Source organism: Callorhinchus milii, unplaced genomic scaffold (genome assembly GCF_018977255.1).
Source record: "Callorhinchus milii isolate IMCB2004 unplaced genomic scaffold, IMCB_Cmil_1.0 Scaffold2, whole genome shotgun sequence".
Lineage (NCBI taxonomy): Eukaryota > Metazoa > Chordata > Chondrichthyes > Chimaeriformes > Callorhinchidae > Callorhinchus > Callorhinchus milii.
In genome coordinates, this window is record NW_024704743.1 from 15,135,450 (window position 1) to 15,155,283 (window position 19,834).

Sequence of the window (19,834 nt, forward strand, 5' to 3'; positions counted from 1 at the left end):
AAAATTGGTCATTCACTTCATGTCTGTTTGTAGGACATTGCTGTGTGCAAATAGGCTGGCTACTGTGTTCACTGACGAAATGCACAATCACTACACTTTACCAAAGCTCTTCACAGAATTTACTGTATATTCTCCAGAAGTGAAATGGGCTTTGCTAAATGTAAGGATTATTATTATTGATTATAATTTGCAGTTACAGCAAGAAGCTATTGCAGAATTGCTAATATATCAAACATTACTCACACTTCCATGAGAGGAAGACTAATTGGAAAAGCAGCAACATCTTCCATAATATAGCTGTTTATTATGATTCAGCTGTTCCTGAATTTGCTGAATATACACAGATGCCTTGCTCCCATTCACTCCTTTAAAACGTTGAGCAGTGGATCTACGCTGAGGACCTATGATTAATGCAGAGCAAGGTAGCAAGAACTTGATATTTGTGGTGTAACACTTAGAGGCCACAAAACAGATTGTTACTTTAGCATGCAAGGACTCTAACCAACTTCATCTGTTACTGTAAAATTTCTAGCAATGCAAACTACTGTCTAACACCTAAACCAGTAACTGCAGTAACTATGTCTGCATCCAGCAGCCTGGTATGGAGTGTCACTGTTCCACCTACCTCTTTAATGCTGGCAGATATCAACACAATGCAACCTGCACTGCAGTGTAGTTCGGTGAAATAATTTATCTGCAAAACTGAGCAAAACACCGTCACGGTGGACTATGATAGCATAAATAGCTATTTTAGTTGTAAAGGTATCCACAATAATTTGTGTAAGTTTCATCTGTATGATGTTGCACAGAAGAACATGTAAGTGTCATTAATTGTTTAGGTAGACTTGTATCACTCCTTTCACTCAAAACAGTGTATAATTTACCATGTACTGCAATTGTAGCTTATCTTTTGAGCTCACGTTTTATATTTCTTTTTAACAATTGCGCTGATGTTGTATACTGCTGAAGTGCTTTGCTTTACCTTTTATTATATGCCTATAATAAAGTGGTATGCATTTTACATTTTCACTATTTTAATGATCATATTGATGTTGTGTGTGTGTGTATATATATATGTATGCTTATTGCAGTGAAAGATTTAATTATACATAAAACTGCCATTAATAGTAGAAGTAAGTACAGTTTGTAGCTTGTAGATATGTAATTGAACAAAACGTAAGTAATCAAAGAACATTTTTATACACACTTTTATAAATGACTTATATTTAAATTAATACAATAATTATTCATTTCAATGTCCTGCAGCATCCTCCATACAGTCAAACTTATTTAGAACTGGTTGTAAAGACCCTTCTGTTCTGTTGAAAATATGGTAACAGATATAATTGCATTTTCACAGGTAAGGGATACAGCCATGAATACCATGGTGGAGATTTATCGTCATGTAGGCGAGAAAGTACGATCTGACCTCAGCAAAAAGGGGATTCCTCAAGCGCGGTAAGTCACTTTAAGCATTTACATCACAAAGATTTACAAAAAATGTACAGCATGGCAACAGGCCACTTGGCCGAAACAGTCCGTGCCGATGTTTATACTCCACATGAGTCTTCACCCTTTCCTTTACTTCCTTCCCATGTCCTTCTATTTCTCCACTCCCTCCTGTGAACCAGTTGTAATGAACCCCAACCAGTAGAAACAGCCTATTTACAGTAAGCTTATCAAACTGTTTTATAATTTTAAACTCTTCTGTTAAGTTCTCCCTTAAACATTTCTTCTCTAGCGAAAAAAGACCCACAGAAGCACTCTGGGACGTCCTCCCGAAGTGAAAGGTGCTATACAAATGTAGTTTGTTGTTGATATCGGTAAGCTGCCAGCCACAGTATCATCAACAACATATATTTGTATCGCGCCTTTCACATCAGGAGGACGTGCCAAGGCGCTGGACAGTCAGGGATCCACACCTGAGCTGATGATTGGGATCAGGAGGGGTAGAAGGCGGAGAGGGTAGGTAAGTAGGAGGGTGACCGAAGCATGGTCGAAGAGGGGGGTCTTGAAGGCAAGGGAGGAGGCGAGGCGGAGAGACTGTGGGATGAAATTCCAGAGGGTGGGGGCAGAGCGGCTGCCCTCAAAAAAAATAATAATTTGGGTTACTCCATTACTGTTTGTGGACACTGCTGTGTGCAATTGGCTGCCGCGTTTTGCCCACAAATATACAGTCAATTCACTTTACAGTATATTGTGTGAAGCGCTTTGAGACGTCTAGAAGTTTGAACAGTGCTATATCAAAATGCAAGGTTTGTTATTATGTGTATTTTATACTATGTATTGTAATCCTGGGTAATTAAACTTCACGACAGCAAAAGTTTAGTCACTCATTTAATGCTGATTCTTGTTCATTGGAAGAACTTGTATGTCATCACTGTTTTATCGAGGAACTCAAACGTTTAACCTATGTTTAAGAGAAATAAATCAACCTACATCTATTTTACAGTAGGAAGTAGGCTGGCTGGTTGCCATATAAATGTTAAACAGATTTATGTTTGCTTAACCATCAGTTACAGAGATAGGAAGGAGCAAGGTTGTTGAGGGCTTTGAAGGTGAGGACCGGGATCTTGAACTGTATCCTCTGAGTGATGGAGACCCAGTGGAACCGGGCAAGGATGGGAGTAATAGGGTTGCAGAGCCTGGTGCGGGAGAGGACACGGGTTGTGGAGTTCTGGATGATCTACAGCCTGTGGAGGGAGGAGTTGGGGTGGCTGCCAAGCAGGAAGTTTACGTAGTCGAGCCTGGATGTGACGAATGAGTGGATGAGGGTCTCGGTGGCCTGGGGTGAGAGATAGTGGTGTTTTTTTTCAGAATTTCCAGTCTTTTTTCTAAGGTACTTTGTTTGATATGACATCATGTGGTTGTTCTCCTTTTTGAAAACCAGGAACAAAAATACATAATCTCACTTTCTGGCTGTTTTTTAAAAAAAAGGTTCACTACTTATAGTTCCTTGAATCAGAGTAAAATCACTCTATAAATACTAGTCTTCAATACTGAGGCTCTCCAGTAGGCTTTCTTCCCCAACATTCGTTTTCAGATTGGGTTTGATTGCTACATCAGAGCCTTCTCGGGAGAAGCTGTGAATTGGAAAATTGCTTGCTAAAAGGGTAAAAATCATCCTGATTGATCATCATGATTCAGGGCCTAATTGTTGGTATTCAATGTTCTGCTAAAGGCATTTTGTGAGGTTCTGTCCAGGTGCAGTACTGCATTTAGCCAGTGGAAGCCCTCAGTTAGCTCCAGAAGTGGTACAGCTTTTTGTGAAGAAAATTAATCAGCGGTACAATTTCACAAGCTTCAAAAGTTATACCAGCTTTCTGCCACTTCTACAATAAAATAACTGGTCCTGGACATAAGATTTGTGGAACTTTTTCACCCTCAGAGTTGGCCAATTCTGACAGATTCCAGATACTTAGCTATATGCAGTAGCAGATCCGGAAGTCAAATTATCCATCTCTACATACGTTACACCAGGAAAATTGAGGACAGATGAGTGGAAGAAAACCATCCTCACAGCTGTGTACAAAAATAGAAGTCGCTGAGAACACTCAGCATGAGTCACCATTTCGGGTCCACGACCCTTAAGTCAGAACTGGGGCATGTTGGGAGGGAGAGGCTTTTAAGGGCTAACAGAGAGGGGGGAGGCAGGGCAAGGAAGACAAAGGAGAAAATGGGGTAGAGAACAGGGGATGATGGGTTAAAGAGGTATTAATAATGCAAAACAAAGTGTGGGGGGGGTTGCAACAAAATAGGCAGACCAGAGAGAAAAGGTATTTCTGGAACCAAGATGATGTGATAATGGTCGCAGAAGAGGGGAAGGGGAAAGGTAAGCTGTTACGGTCTGCAATTGTTGAAATCAATATTGAGGGCTGTAAGGACCTTAGCAGATAAATGAGGTGCTGTTCCTCGAGCTTGCACTGTGGCTCATTGGAACAGCGTAGGAAACCGTGGATGGAGAGGTCAGAGTGCGAGTGGGAGGGAGAGTTGAAATGGCAAGAAACCGGAAGTTCGGCGTTGTGCTTGCGGACAGAACGGAGGTGTTCAGCAAAATTGGTCACCTGATCTGCATTTTGTCTCCCCAGTGTAGAGGAGATCACATTGTGGAGTCCTGTAGCTCAGTGGTTAGAGCACTCGCTTTGCAAGCGAGAGACCTGAGTTCATTTCCAGGCAGGTCAGGGCGAAACCTTGGGCAAGTTTCCTTACTCCACACGCCTAATAATAATCCCTCCAAAAACAAAACAATAATAAATTGGTCATTTTTAATCTACGACTGTTTGTGGGACATTGCTGTGCGCAATTGGCTGCCGCGTTCGCCCACAAATATACAGTCAATTCACTTTACAGTGTGTTCTGTGAAGCGCTTTCGGACGTCCTTCCGACATGAAAAGCGCTATATCAAATGCAAGGATTATTATTATTATTAACCTCCCCCTCCATATACACTCTGCCACCCACATTCATGACCACCCACTCCACCTGGTGATTACCCGGGGCCTCAGTGTCGCAGACCTCACAATCACCGATAAAGCTATCTCAGATCACCATTTCATCTGCCTTAACTCCTCAATCCATCTCCAATCTCGCTTTCCTTTCCAAGGTCCTTGAAAGAGTTGTTGCTTCCCAGCTTCATTCCTTTCACTCCTGTCACTCCCTTTACAACCCCTTCCAATCGGGTTTCGGTGCTGCCCACAGTATGGAAACAGCCCCAGTCAAGGTAACAAATGACATTCTGTCCATCTGTGACCAGGGCTCCCTCTGTCTCCTTGTCCCCCTCAACCTCTCTGCTGCTTTTGACACTGGATCACTCTATCCTCCACCGCTTCTCTCACCTCAACCTTCAAGGTTCTGACCTTGAACGGTTCATATCCTATATCTTACATCGTCTCCACTTTGTCTCCACAAGTGGCTTCTCCTCCAGGCCGCGCACCATCTTGTGCTGTGTTCCTCAGGGCTCTGTCCTCGGTCCTCTCCTTTTCGACCTGTACGTGCTCCCTCTTGGTGCCATCATCTGCAGACATGGGGTCAACTTCCACATGTACGCGGATGAAACCCAACTCTATCTCTCTGCCTCCATATTTAACTCCTGACAGAATATCTGTCAGACATCAAGTCCTGGATGAGAGCCAATGTTCTACAGTTGAACGTCAGCAAGATCGAGGCTCTCCTGATTGGCTCTCCAGCGCCTCTGCACCTCAGGCAGTGGCAGGCTCCAAGGATGCACGCTCCAGCTTGCCAAGCCAGTCAGGAACGTGGGTGTCTTCTTCAACCCTCAAATGTCCTTTCTCCCCCATATCCGTGCCACGACCCGCTCTGCCTTCCCCTACCTTTGCAACATTGCCCGACTTCGCCACTGCCTTACCCCTCAGGGCACCGAAACCCTCATACATGCCTTCATTACAACCAGGCTATGCCAGGCAGGGCGACACCTTGGGAAAGTTTCCTTACTCCACACGATTAATATTAATCCCTCCAAAACAAAACAATAATAAATTGGTCATTTTCAATCCACGACTGTTTGTTGGACATTGCTGTGCGCAATTGGCTGCCGCGATTCGCCCACAAATATACGGTCAATTCACTTTACAGTCTATTCTGTGAAGCATTTTGAGACGTCAAGAAGACGTGAAAAGAGCTATATCAAATGCAAGGATTATTATTATTATAACTTCATCCCCAATATACAAGTGATTTACTATCTTAACAAAATGATAACAAAATCCTGTTGTGTTTGGGATAGATGATGTGCTATGAAAAGATTGAAATAAACAAAGGGAATATATGGTAGGAACAGAATATGTAAAGGAAGAATCCAAAAGGTTGTAAGAAATATCGAGAATGCAAAAAGAAAAAATAAACCAATGAAGCTAAATAATCTTGACCATATTGTTCCACCGCAAGTAACAAAATTGCAAATTGAAGTGCGACTTGTTAACTGAATTTAATGGTGATTACATTTCCTACTTTATAGGCTGAATAATAATAATCAGTGCATTTGATATAGCGCCTTTTCGAGTCCTTGAAACATCTCAAAGCGCTTCACAGAATATACTGTAAAGTGAATTGACTGTATATTTTGTGGGCGAAATGCGGAAATCAATTGCTCACAGCAGTGTCCCACAAACAATCGTAGATTGAATAATAACAACCCTTGCATTTGATATAGCGCCTTATCATGTCATTGATGTTTCAAAGCACTTTGCAGAATATACTGTAAAGTGAATTGACTGCACATTTTGTGGGCGAAACACAGCAGCCAATTGCACGCCGCAGTATCCCAAAACAGTGGATTGAATGACCAAAACTATTTATTTATTTTAAGGGCTTATTACCCCAGAAAGCGATCCACCAATCGACTAACAACTGGGTTCCTACTTACTGCTAGGTGAACAGAGGCGTGTGGAGTAAGGAAACTTTCCAAAGGTTTCGCCCTGCCTGGGAATCAAACCCAGGTGCTCTCGCTTACAACCACTACTTTTGAGCAAGATAGCAGGGCGAGTTATATCTCTTGTATTTTTCCAGTGCCATACTCAAAGTGTTTCACAGGTAATTTTAGTCAAGCGTAGTGACTGTATTTATAGGCAATATAGCAGAACAATCCCACAAACAGCCCCCACCGTTAACCAGTGAGATAGCATGGTTGCAGAGACTGAAATATCACTGAAATACAGCAACAAAGTTTTCAACCAATTCATTTTTGGCCACCATTTAAGGAACAATTTCTATGCTGCCTTTGTTTTGAACTTGTATGACTGAAATACATTGGTTGGAATATTATGTATTTTCTTGGTAATCTGTCAGTTAAACTTTAAGAATGCAGTGATCATGTTGAAGATTTAGGAATTTGAAATAGATGTGATCCCGTATAAGCAATACTGAGGAACCTGGCAGGTATGATGTATCATGGCACAAAATTAAATAACAATTCCCATGTAAAAGTGATTATTTTAGGGCTGTAATTTCATCTCTGGATTCAGATTGATAGGAAAGAAAGAACTTTCTATTTCAGCAAATATGATAATTGAAAACCGTTTTTAAATGTTTGGCAAGGATTTATGCAGAATTTTCTTTTTCTCGTTGAAAATCACTTTGAGCAGATAAAATCTGGGCATATGTGTGCAGGGAACACTTGTGTATGCACACTATTGAATTCACATTGAGAGAAATAAGATCACATATAAAACTAAGTTTATACTACCCTATGTCATCCAATCTGGTGTCGTCCTATGCATTCATACCTTGGTCCATATGTTGAACATGTGGGTGTTTTTTTAAAATGTATTTTTTAGTATGTCAAAATGCTCTATTTAAAGTTCCTGTGGTGACAAATTTCTACTACATTTTTGGTGGCAAATTAGAAGAATTTGGGCAAGTTTAATTGAGCATTATAAGGCTTTTCACGAATCACACTTGTAGTTTAATGTCACCTAAGAAAACCTTCAATAAGATTACTTTTGTAATCATTGCTGTGTATTTATTGATCTGTACAAAACATTGCATAATGAATTTTTTTTTGTTGTTGTTTCTAAACCAAATAGTTATCCAATAATTTCATATTTATACCCTGGATTACATACTATATAATAAGTGACATACAAATCAGCCAGTCATATTACTGATGGGTTTGGCAGTTTAGTCATATGATTACAACAATAACAAAATTTCATTTGTAAAGCGCCTTTAACGTCGGAAAGACGTCCCAAGGGGCTGAACAGTCAAGGATCAGGAGCCGAGTCTTGGGGGCCAGGGTTGGGATGAGAGAGGGTAGAGTGCGGAGGAAGGCACGGTCGAAAGGGAGGGTCTTGAGTCGTGCCTTGAAGGAGGCAAGAGAGGGAGCAAGGTGAAGGGATTTGGGGATGGAGTTCCAAAGTGTGGGGGCAGAGAGGCTGAAAGCCTGGCCTTCTATGGTAGGTGGGTCGGGTGGAAGACATGGAACAGACCAGAGCCTGCTGAACGGAGGGAGCAGACAGGTTGATTGGGGTTAGCAGGTCAGAGAGATAGGAAGGGGCAAGGTCATGGAGGGCCTTGAAAGTGAGGACAAAGATTGTGAATTCTATCCTCTGAGGGATGGGGAGCCAGTGGAGCCGGGCGAGGGTGGGGGTGATGGGGTCACAGAGCCCAGTGTGGGAGAGGACACCAGCTGCAAAGTTCTGGATGATCTGCAGCTTGTGGAGGGAGGAGTTGGGGAGGCCGACAAGGAGGGAGTGTCCTTAGTCACGCCTTGAGGTGACGAATGCATGTATGATGGTTTTGGTGGCCTGACGGGTGAGGCAGTGGCGGAATCAGGCAATGTTGTGGAGGTGAGGGAATGCAAGAGCGGGTCATTGCACGAATAAGAGGAAGATAGGACTGTTGAGGGTCAACATGACACCTAGGTTCCTGACTGGCTTGGCGAGGTGGAGTGTGCAACTGTAGATGCTGATGCTGCCAGTGCCTGAGGTGCGGAGGCAATCAGGAGGGTCTTGGTCTTGCTGACATTCAGCTGTAGAAAGTTGGCTCTCATCCAGGACTTGATGTCTGACAGATAGTCTGTCAAGACGTCAGTTGTCCTGGAATCGAGGGTGGAGGCAGAGAGAGAGAGTTGGGTGTCATTCGCGTACATGTGGAAGTTGACCTCATGTCGGCAGATGATATCACCAAGGGCGAGCAGGTAGAGAACTTGACCAGAGAAGTTTCCATGCGGTGAGCAGCACCAAAACCCGATTGGAGGGGCTTATGAAGATAGTGGTAGGAGAAGAAGGAGCGAAGCTGGGAAGCAATGACTCTTTGGAAAGAAAAGGTAGGTTGGAGATGGTAGTTAGAAAATAGAGGTGTGTCCAGGGAAAGTTTTTTCAGGATGGGCCTGATTATAGCCATTTTTAAGAGGATGGGAATGGTGCCAGATGATAGGGAGAGATTGATGGTGTCGGAGAGTAGAGTGGCGAGGAAATGGAGCTAGGAGGTAAGGAGAGGGGTGGGTATGGGGTCAAGGAGCAGGTGAGATGAGAGAAGAGGGGGAGACAGGTTCAAAAATATGGAGGGAGTGATGGGTAGGGGTCAGAGTGTGGGGAGAGATGGGGAGGGAGTGGCAGTTAGAAGGACGAAATCCAGCATCTCCTCACAGTCAGAGTTTGACGAGAAAATGGTTGAGGCGTGGGAGGGTGGACGGAGGAGCCGGTTGGTGGTGGAGAATAGGAGCCTGGGGTTGTCCTTCGCCTTCAAGATTATCTAGAATGCGTTATGAAAACGAAGCAAGTCAACCTGAGTCAAGAAATAAAACTCACTGCCTAGTGAATAATAGCAAGGAACCTTGATTCTCAGCAAGGCAAGTCCAACAGTGATGGATTAAGTCCTGGAGTCTTGATTTAGTCAAATGCCTTACAGCCCGGAGAGGTTGCTGAGGAGATGTTATGTGATACTGCTCATCATCTCCTCTGGGTGCCTCCTCAAGCACCCTCGACCTTCACCTCAAATGCCAAGTGGAAAGAGGTCCTGAACTTCGTCTCGAAGTTGACAACATCCTCTTGGTTGCCTCCTCTTCCTCCCCCATGATTCCCAGCAACGTCAGCCCTTGTGCTTTCTACATCATCCACTCTTTCTACCACAGCTCCGACCATTGCCATTGCCCATGCACTCTTTCACCCCCATTTCTCCGTCCTCCCTCTCAACCATCGTTACCTATATGAAGCCCGCCATCTGCTAAGTTATTTGATGGTATTTAATTAGCACTGATAGTATCAGTGGCATCTGATTAGCACTGGTGCCAAACAGATTTTCTTGTCAGTCTAACCTCTTTTGAAATCTGGAGGAGTGAAAAGAAAGATCTTTACGGTTTTCCCTTCTTTCATTTTCTTCTGTACCCCATCTGTGTCTTTCTTGTATTCATGCTTTTCATTGGGTTTTGAAATCAACATGGAATGTAACTGTTTCATCAGCCCCCAGACCCCAGGTTTTAACAACATATTACTAATCAATTAAGCTGCAGTGTAAGTGTATATGGCATCTTATCCCATCTTCACCTATAATACAGAAACATCTCACTATGTTTCACTGTTCCGGATCTATGAACCCAAATAACGGGTGAAAATGGGGCTGACATAATGTCACTTCTTGTATACTGTGTATTTTTAAGAAGTGCAGCTCATGCAATTTCCTGAAAAATGGATTCCGAGGGTGTAATTTGTTGCGCATGCACATGTGCTAGCTTTCAAATTGCCACTGGTGTCACTATGTGCGCTGTGTTCAAGCTGCAGAACATCCAGAACTCTGTAGCTCGTGTCCTCTCCCACACCAGGCCCCGTAACCTCATCACACCCACACTCACCCAGCACCACCATGTCCCCATCTCGCAGAGGATCGAGTTAAAAATTCTCATTCTCACTTTCAAGGCCCTCCATGGCCTTGTCCCCTCCTATCTCTCCGATCTGCTAATCCCTTATCAACTTGAGCGCTCCCTCCACACAACAGGCTCCGTCCGAACTGCTCCATGTCCCCCGCCCGACCCGTCCCACCATCAGCGGTTGGGCCTTCAGCCTCTCTGCCCCCACCCTATGGAACTCCATCCTACATTCCCTTTGCCTTGATCTGACGGAAGTCGGCTATTTTTTATTTGCAGGAAGCCAACCTGCCAATGCGCCAACACCACACAGTGACTACCTTGTATGATATCCACCCTTAGGGGATATTTTATTTCATTTTGATCCGTTTCTAGAGTCAGGATACTCTTCAATATATTAAAATAACCTTTTAGCCGTATCAGTTGCTCAGTGATCTAAACCCTCTTTTTAGCTACCTCTGAGTTATTGCATACATAACAGATAACAGTTCATTGTAATTGAGTCTTTGCAAACTTACTTGAATACCTACTCAGAAAATATAAAATAAGCAGATATTTGCTATATTTTGTCCTTTCACTATACCTATTTACTGCTTTGTAATATAGCCTTAAAAACAACAAAATCTTTTGTAGAGCTCCTTTCACGTTAAGGACGTCCCAAGGCGCGGGACAGTCAGGGGTCAAGACCTGAGCATGGGGAGGGGTGGGGTAGGGGTGAGGGAAGGCAGAGAAATGGGAGGGCGACTGAAGACACGATCAAAGAGGAGGGTCTTGAAACCAGCCTTGAAGGAGGCAAGGGAGAAAGAGAGGCGAAGGGACTGTGGGATGGAGTTTCAGAGTGTGGGGGCAGAGAGGCTGAAAGCCTGGCTTCCGATGGTAGGGCGGTTCGGGGGGAGACATGGAGCGGCCGGAGCCCCCTGAATGGAGTAAGCGGGCAGGTTGGTAGAAAGGAAACTCAATTGGGTTCTTTCTGTTCACCGTATTTTGGAAAGGTATGGCCTTTCCTAATCCCAACTCTAATTTAAAGTAGAAAATTTCCATTGCAATAGAAAAATAAAAATATTTTCTTATCAAACAATACATATTAAATGTTTGCCCCAATAAAAGGGAATACATACAAGTACAAAGAACACTATGTTGTAGTGAACTGCAAGCAGCAAGTTCCCATTTGTTTTTTTTAGAATGAAAGCTGTCTCCACATTTTCACATGTACAAATCAGAAATGTATTACACATATAATATCACATTTTTTTGCTTTGTACGTCTCTGAAAGTGGAGTGTGACTTAATTGGCCAAACGTTAACTAAACCACTGCCAATTGTGTTAACGTATTCTGTCTTCAATGGAGCTCCTATTAATTAATAATATTAGAATCTGGTTTGCTTTGCATATGAACTAAAGTGAATTAAAATTTTGCTTTTAGATTACAGACATTATTTGCAAGATTTGATGAAGTGCACAGGTCTGGAAACATGATATTGAGTTTCAGCCTTGGTAAGTATATAACAGTAGCTGGTACTGTATTTACTTTTGGTTTGCTGTAGTAATTTATCAGATTCTGTTATCCAAGATCAATACAATGAGTGCTGTGTCTTACAAAATATCTTATACGCAGTTGTCTTTTGCATTGTACTGGCTCTGAGGAAACATGCTTCGCAAAGCCAGGCAGTAATCCAAGGCTCCTGCAAATGAGCTCTTATTGTTTAAGTAGATAGGTAATTGCTTTCCAGATAAGCATGATAAAATGTAACCAATGCTTGATTACGTTTCATATTTGTTATCTGAAATAGTGCATTATTTATGTGAATTTCTAAACCATATCACAGGACTTTAACTCTTAGATTGTTGATATTTTGATAAATTACGCTATTAAAATTAGGTGGTGTTATGGGTGCTGATTTAAGAAAAACCTATTAATGGACTGTAGAAACAAAATAAAGAGCTGTTTTTGTTTTCTCCTTATTGTTACGATGTGGAATGCCCTACCTAGAATCGCGTTTGAGGTATAATTCATATTAGTCTTTAAGGAGGAATCAGATAAATATCTGGAAAGGAGAAACTAAGAAGGGCATAGAAAAAGGCTAGAATAAATGGATAGTTCTTTTTGAGACCCAGTGCAGATACAATGGGCCTTTTGTCCTTTTTCTGTATTATACATTTCTATTGTATCTTTGATTGTCGATGTGCGTTGGGACATGAGCTCTGTTAATCTGTTCATAATTTTTTTAAACTTTGGAAATGTTTTTCTTCTGTAACATTGACTTGCAACTGTTGGGAAAATCAGAAGGAATATTTATATTTGGTTAAAATAATTCATTAATGCTACTGTACTGATTTGAAATAGCTACCTGTGGTAAAATTGATTGAAATCATGACAATAATTGATTCTGTACAAATATCTATTCTTGTTGACTTTTAACTTATGAATAAGACAAGTCACAAGGGCCTGATGGCATTGAGGTCAAAATAGATTATTGGGATACAGCAAAGAGGTTTCTGAAACTATGCTATTTGTTAACCTTTCAAAAAATGGGTAACATGATCTACATAATATTCTGGTAGGCTTGCGGAAATGTATTGCATTCATAGATTCTCCACGAAAGAGAGGCTTCTGAACCAATCATTAATCCTTTTTGAGATCCCTGCACTCCAATGCTATTAGTTCCTCCTATGTATGTTTATCTAATGAATGTGATGTCTTGTGTTTCCGATTTGAAGCCTTGGTCACTCAGGGGCTTCATTAGCCTTGTATCATTTTGTGCAAACACATCAGGCCAAGTCTCTTTATTATCATTTCAACCAGCAATGTGATACTTCCTTTGCTGCTGGAATTGATTCACTGATGACTTTACAAGCAATTATATTGTAGCCTTGGAATCTGGATCAGACTGGTAAAGAATTCCTAGTGGAGACCGCCCACAATTTAGCACTGAATCAGAAATCTCAGCGAGGATTAAAGAATGGCTTGTGTGGGACGTTAGAAAATGTTAACAAGCTTGTGCATTAAATCTCTTCTGAATTTGAGGTTAAAGTAGATTATTAGGACACAGTAAAGAGGTTTCTGTAAATATGCTGTTTGTTAACCTTTCAAAAAATGGGTTACATGGTCTACGTAATATTCTGGCAGGCTTGAGGAAATAAGAGGTCGCTCAATCAGAGCTAGCTTTTGTGCATTGCATGCAAAATAGTTCAGTAATGGCAATGTTTGGTTGCCAAACTATCTTGGCTCAATTGATAGCACTCTTGCCTGTTGGCCAGAATGTTGTGGATTCAAGTCCTGAGTTTGATTTGAGCGCCTCATTTATAGATGCTTAAATCCAATACATGGGAGAGCTTTACATTGTTGGAGGTGCTGTCCTTTGTATGAAAATTTGAACTGAGAACCATTTCGTAACTCGGATGGATATCAAATTCTATGGCACTGTTTGAGAAAATACAACTGAGTTTCTCCCCCTAGCCTGGTCAGATATCCTCTAGATGAGTGATTCATCTAATGTCTGTTCAACATTTTGCTGGTGGAAATAGCTGCATTTGCAGAAGAAAACAGTTACTATATTTTACAAGTCCTTGTTAAAGACTTTGAAATTTTTGGAAGTAATAGGTGCTATAAAATGCACATTTTTTTCTGTCTTTTTCTCTTGTATAGGGGAGGGGAAAGTCGTAGGAACAAAATGTTTGATTTAACAACAACTACTACAATTTACATTTGTATAGCGTCCTTCACATCGGGAGGATGTCCCAAAGCACTGGACAGTCGAGGATGTGCACCTGAGCTGGGGTTTAGGATCAGGAGGGGTGGGGTCAGGAGGGTTGGGGGTAAGAGGGGGACCAAAGGCGCGGTTGAAGAAGAATGTCTTGAGATGGGCCTTGGAAGAGACAAAGCAGGGGGCGAGACATAGGGACTGTGGGTTGGAGTTCCAGAGGGTGAGGGCAGAAAGGCTGAAGGTCCGACCACCGATTGTGGGGGTGGGCAGGCGGTGTGGTGCAGGCCAGAGTCTCCCAAGTGGAGTGAGTGGACAAGCTGGTATGGGGTTAACGGGTCACAGAGATAAGGAAGAGCAAGGCCGTGGAGGGTTTTGAAAGCAAGGCCTAGGATTTTGAACTCGATCCTCTGGGGGATGTGGAGCCGAGCGAGAGTGGTGGTGATTTAAACCTAGAGTGATAGAAAATTTTGATTATGTAAATCCCTGGGCAAGTACACTGCTTTATAACTAACATTACTGTATAGTACATGGAATACAATCCAAAATATGCTTCTGGTTTAATTGCAAATGCTGCACAGGATATTGTCTCAGATGTCCACCTCTAAAGATGTAATGGTGTAAGAGGGCTTATGGTTTACATAGGATATTCTAGGCCTGATTTGGTTTTAAAAAAAATAGAATAACCTAGTTATGTTACTAATTCAACCAGAATTTTCCGTGACTCCTCTCTCCCGCCCCCCTTGTTTGCTGTGGGCTGATTTGCATTCATTTGGTCTCATTGATTTCTCTGTTCTTGTTCAGCTGTCATAGTTGATGAAGCTCGAAAGCTGGATTGCTTTGTGATTTCCTCCACAAAAGGCACATTGCACATTCATTGCACCTGCGCAGCTCGGCGACTTGTGTCGCTGTCTCCAGTGGATCCAATCTGTGTAAAATGTTGCGTAGCTTCCTCAGCACTGAAGCCTTGGATTGTTTTTGATATGTTGTTTACACAGCTTAATCAGATACAGCTTTTTTAAAAATAAAGCAGGGGCTGTTCAGAAAAAAATATGTGTTTGTACACAGCTGTGGACATTACAAATCTAGGTTAAAATTTTAAATAAACTCTTAATATGCAGATAAACTGTAATCTTGTAGCCATGTGACTTTTCTGATTACGTGGAGCATCTGTGGGGAATACAGATTACTGAACATGTGTCTTGTGTTGTGGTGGTTGCCTTAAGAGTCTCTCTGTCGGAATCTTGTCATCTATGAATAGAAATAGGAAGAGTTCTGTATATCGTGTGAAACCAGTTTATCAGAAATCTGGAAAATCATTGTTTAGCACTGCCAAATCGGGTATCTGGAGCAGCCTCGACATTTCTATTAAAGGCAGTGAGAGATTCTTACACAAAACCCTGTGAGCAGAGGGACTTTTATTCTGAACTTTTCTAACAGCTGTTGGCTATTGCAGTGTGGAACTGCAGATCTGACTAGGTCACAGCATTTTGCTTATCTCCCTCTTGGTGCACTGGAGATAGCAGCACAAGCTGCAGTTACAGTACTCAATTGGTTCAGCATCTGATGTGACATTTCTTTCACAAATTCAAGCTTTTTCAGGAATATGGCCATGGATGATGGTGAGTAGCAACAAAAAAAATCTTTCTTTAATGTTCAAGACAGTAATATTCAAGGATAGCTGCTCTGTACTCTGCTCCTTTTTTGTGTAGAGCTATTGTACATAGTGGGGAAAGGGGAAGAAGAAAGAGTGATTGTTATGGTTTCTTTTGTAGCCAGATTATGTTCACTATAGACAGAAATCTAATCTGTAACAGCTCTAAGTGTTATTGAGTTTTCCTTTTGTTTACTGATTCAGATGGCTGTTTTGACAATGGAACGCAATGTTTTTTTTCAAAATGTTCTCAGGCAGGATTTTATATTTTGAAAAGTTACTAGCTTGGTTTGCTTTATTCAAATTCAGTTGGTACAGAGGCTGGTCTTGTGTTGTGGTGGTTTCCTTAAGAGTCTCTCTGTCACAATCATGTCATCAAGGAATAGAAATAAGAAGTGTTCTGTATGTCGTATGAAACCGTTTATTAGAAATTTGGAAAATCTTTGTCTACCACTGCCAAATCGGACATGTTTAGCGAGTAAAAACAGAAGTAATAGTTTTCACAGAATTCTGAGATTTTAAAAAAAAATCTCCTGGTCATTAATTGGCTTAGTTGCTTTCTCAAGATCTATTTGAGGAATCCCTTTATCTCTAAAATCTCAAAGTCAAAACATTGGGTATTTGAAATCTAAATCTATAAAAATTGTATGAGAAAAGTTCTGTCTTGCTATTTTGGGGAATGTTGCCAAACTATAATTGCAACCCTCATAGATGAATCTTTTAAATAAATGTAGTTTGTTACATTATATTTAGTTTCACACGGTTCATTTTTTATCCTTTTAGTTATTGCTGTTTTTTGCAATTAATGCTCTACATCGTTCCTAGATTTTGTTCTAAATGTTGAAGTCCACACATAGTGAAAGAAAACAAGCCTAGTTTTGTGTTACAGCTTCCTATGTTTTTCTACCTTTGAATTTATGGGTCTGTTCTTATTTCTGGCTACTGTTCCCTTGAGTGGACTGCCCTGTTAGTAGAAACTCATCATTCATTTGTGTCATCAAGAAAAGCAGTGCTTCACACAAGGTCAGCTGATAAATGTAGAAGCTTTGTGAATTGATGTCAGGAATGATTTGCAGCACAGGATTGTACTGTATTGGTGTAATTTAATTGCAGAGTACTATATCAATATAAAACCCAGATGCCAGCTCGTCTAAGCTTAAAAGAACTTGAGAAACTACGTTGAATGCGGGCTTCTTAGCGTCTGCTTGCTGGATCATTTTGTATGTATACTAGAGACTTCCAATTACACCCAATTTGTGAGCCAAATTTATTTTACAAAAAAACATTGTTGTAACACGGTTGGTTGGATCCAGTGTCTCACTGACTGAGTTATAAGAGATGTGGGGGGAAAATGGCCGACTTCTGAGTTGCCAGGGTGCTGCTGACATAACTTCCTGCATGTGGTGCACGGGAAGTGATGTTAGCGTACCTTGTGCATATGCACGCAACACACCGGTTACTGGAGATGATCCAGAAATTGGTCATTATTAAGCATGGGAAGCAGGCTAGTCAGTGCCGGAAGCCAGGTATACAGCGCTTCAGGTTAACACGGGTTCACAGATGATCCATGTTATAATAGGCTGGACTATGGGAACTCTCTCCTCGCCGGTCTTCCCGGCACCTCTGTCCACAAGCTGCAGGTCATTCAGAACTCTGCAGCTCGTGTACTGTCCCGCACCAGGCTTCACGACCACATCACTCCCACCCTCGCTCGCCTCCACTGGCTCCCCATCCCCCAAAGGATCGAATTCAAGATCCTCATTCTCACCTACAAGGCCATTCACGGCCTTGCTCCCTCCTACCTCTCTGACCTACTATCCCCCTACTTACCTGCCCGTACCCTCCGTTCCTCTGGCTCCGGTCTGCTCCACATCCCCCGCCCCAACCGCCCTACCATCGGTGGTCGGGCCTTCAGCCTCTCAGCCCCGAGGCTCTGGAACTCTATCCCCCAGTGCCTTCGCCGCGTCCTCCCTTTCCTCCTTCAAGGCCGGTCTCAAGACCTTTCTCTTTGACCGTGCCTTCAGCTCCCCTCTCGACTCTCTTCCTCCTCCTCGCTCCCTCCCTTCCCTCCCCTCACCCTGACCATTTCCCCACTGACCCAACTGTGCAGCGCCTTGGGACGTCCTCCCGACGTGAAAGGCGCTCTATAAATGGAATCTTGTTGTTGTTGTTGTTGTTGTTGTATAAGTGAAGCAGAGCTATATTGAAGGGCATGATAACAGGTTCTATTGTGTTAAGTGGGCTCACAGAAGTAAATTGAAGTTGGAACTGAAGTAGCCACATAAAATAGCCAAAACAAACGGAAAGGAGCTTTGTTCCACAGACAAATAAGCCATGCAAGAATGGGTTATTGACAGGCTAGGGGAAAAAAACATGAGCAAGGATCGAAGAATCAATTCAAAGTTGCTGTAGTGTTTTCATGCCACTGATATCCAGGGCTATTCAGACTTTAATGAGATGCATTTTATATTAAATTTCCGTGCTTTGTCTGTTTTGGGCTTAACCAAATTAATTGAGAATGCAATGATGTTAATTGATAATTTGTAGTGTAGATATGCTCATTGTATTTATTCCATTATTATATTTATTAGGCATCATTTCAAAATTTACTGTATAATTGATCACATCAGAAAATACTATAATGTCTATGGGAGAATAAGTTTAAGCTATGTCCTTCAGGAGTTATTCACCTGGAGTCTTGCAAATCTAGATCTTAAAATATGTTGCCTTTCATATTTTTATGTAACTCCCTGGCCAAACAGCCAAATAACTGTTGTAATTTGCCTTTCACTGAGGAGCTAACCTCCATATAATAACATTCCAGTTTATTAATGATTAATTATTTAGGGTTATTAAATCAGGAGACCAAATTTTAGTTATTTCCTGGATTATTCTGTGAAGAGGATTATGATGTAATAATAATAATCCTTGCATTTGATATAGCGTCTTATCCATATTTTGTGTTTGTATATATAATTCTAGCATACTCTAATCCAACCATAACCAGATTATCTTCCTCAAAAGTTAAAATAGAACAAAGGGCATTGTGAAGGCTTGGCCATTTTTTGGCACATTTAATGTAGCTATTACCATTTTAGTTATGATTATGGTAATACTGAAAATATTAACTAACAAGACAAACAATGCTCATCTTTGAAAGTGGCAGAACTGGGCCGTGCTGGAAGGTAAATGTGCATAAAGTGTACCTGCTGAAAATATCAAATAGGACAGCTGTATGACTTTAGTGACATTCACAGATACAAGTTTTTCTGGAATTTGTTTTAAAGAAAAAAAATTAACACAATTTGATTTAACAGTTCTTATAATGTAATTAATGGGGAAGTACATTTATTTAAACGTTTAAATGTTAACCATTGCATTTATTGAAATAATTTTATGGTAATCTTGTTAAGACCGAGTCTCCATTCCCTTCAGATTCTTTAAGGATGGTATCATTCTGGGTTACTATTCAGCCTCTGGCTGCACTGTGAGCGATAGCTCAATTGATGATGTTGGCACATGAGCACTGCTCATTGTTCAGCTCCAACATTTATATTTAAAAAATACCAGTGCTTTTTTTATATATATATATATATAAAATCTTTATTTATATAAGGTCATACCTTATAGTGAACCCCTCTGAAATCCTACTCTGGAATTAGGTTACAGAACTGATAAAGCAAGATGTACTGATCTCCTGTTTATGTCTCAAGCAGCAGGAGTGCTCATAAGGCGATTAATTACAGAGTTTTTATATTTCATAGAATGGAGCACTGCTTGTGAATGAGGACTCTTTCAGTTATATAAGGTTGTAATTGCATATGAATGTCTGTACACTAACTCCACTGATCAAATTGTTTAATTCAAGACATTTTATCTATTAATTGCAATGATGCACCGGTATCTAACCTAAATTAAATCAGGGATTGCTTATGAATGATGAAACAGAATCTCTCTTCCTGAGAATTTACAGTTTTTTTCAAAATAAAAGTACTAATGTATAATTCATATAAGCTTAGTTTTAAGAAAGGCCACAGAAATGAACCTCTATTTTCCCCACCACCCAAAAAGACATGAAATTCCAACTAGTCTTAAGATGCAACACAATTTTGTTAAGAATTTTCTAATAATGTTGTGTAATCTAAAATTTGATAATTTGGA

The 19,834-nt window shown here is 41.2% G+C and overlaps 1 protein-coding gene across 13 annotated transcripts in view; it reads left to right on the forward strand.

Annotated features, from left to right (window-relative positions):
- clasp2 (cytoplasmic linker associated protein 2) overlaps positions 1–19,834 on the forward strand; it is a 173,301-nt gene that overhangs the window by 32,823 nt on the left and 120,644 nt on the right. For all 13 annotated transcript variants that reach the window (XM_042332202.1, XM_042332203.1, XM_042332204.1 and 10 more), the window contains exons 6-7: positions 1,361–1,458; positions 11,742–11,812. In XM_042332202.1, coding sequence (XP_042188136.1) covers positions 1,361–1,458; positions 11,742–11,812 — 169 coding nt within the window. The remainder of the gene's footprint in view (positions 1–1,360; positions 1,459–11,741; positions 11,813–19,834) is intronic.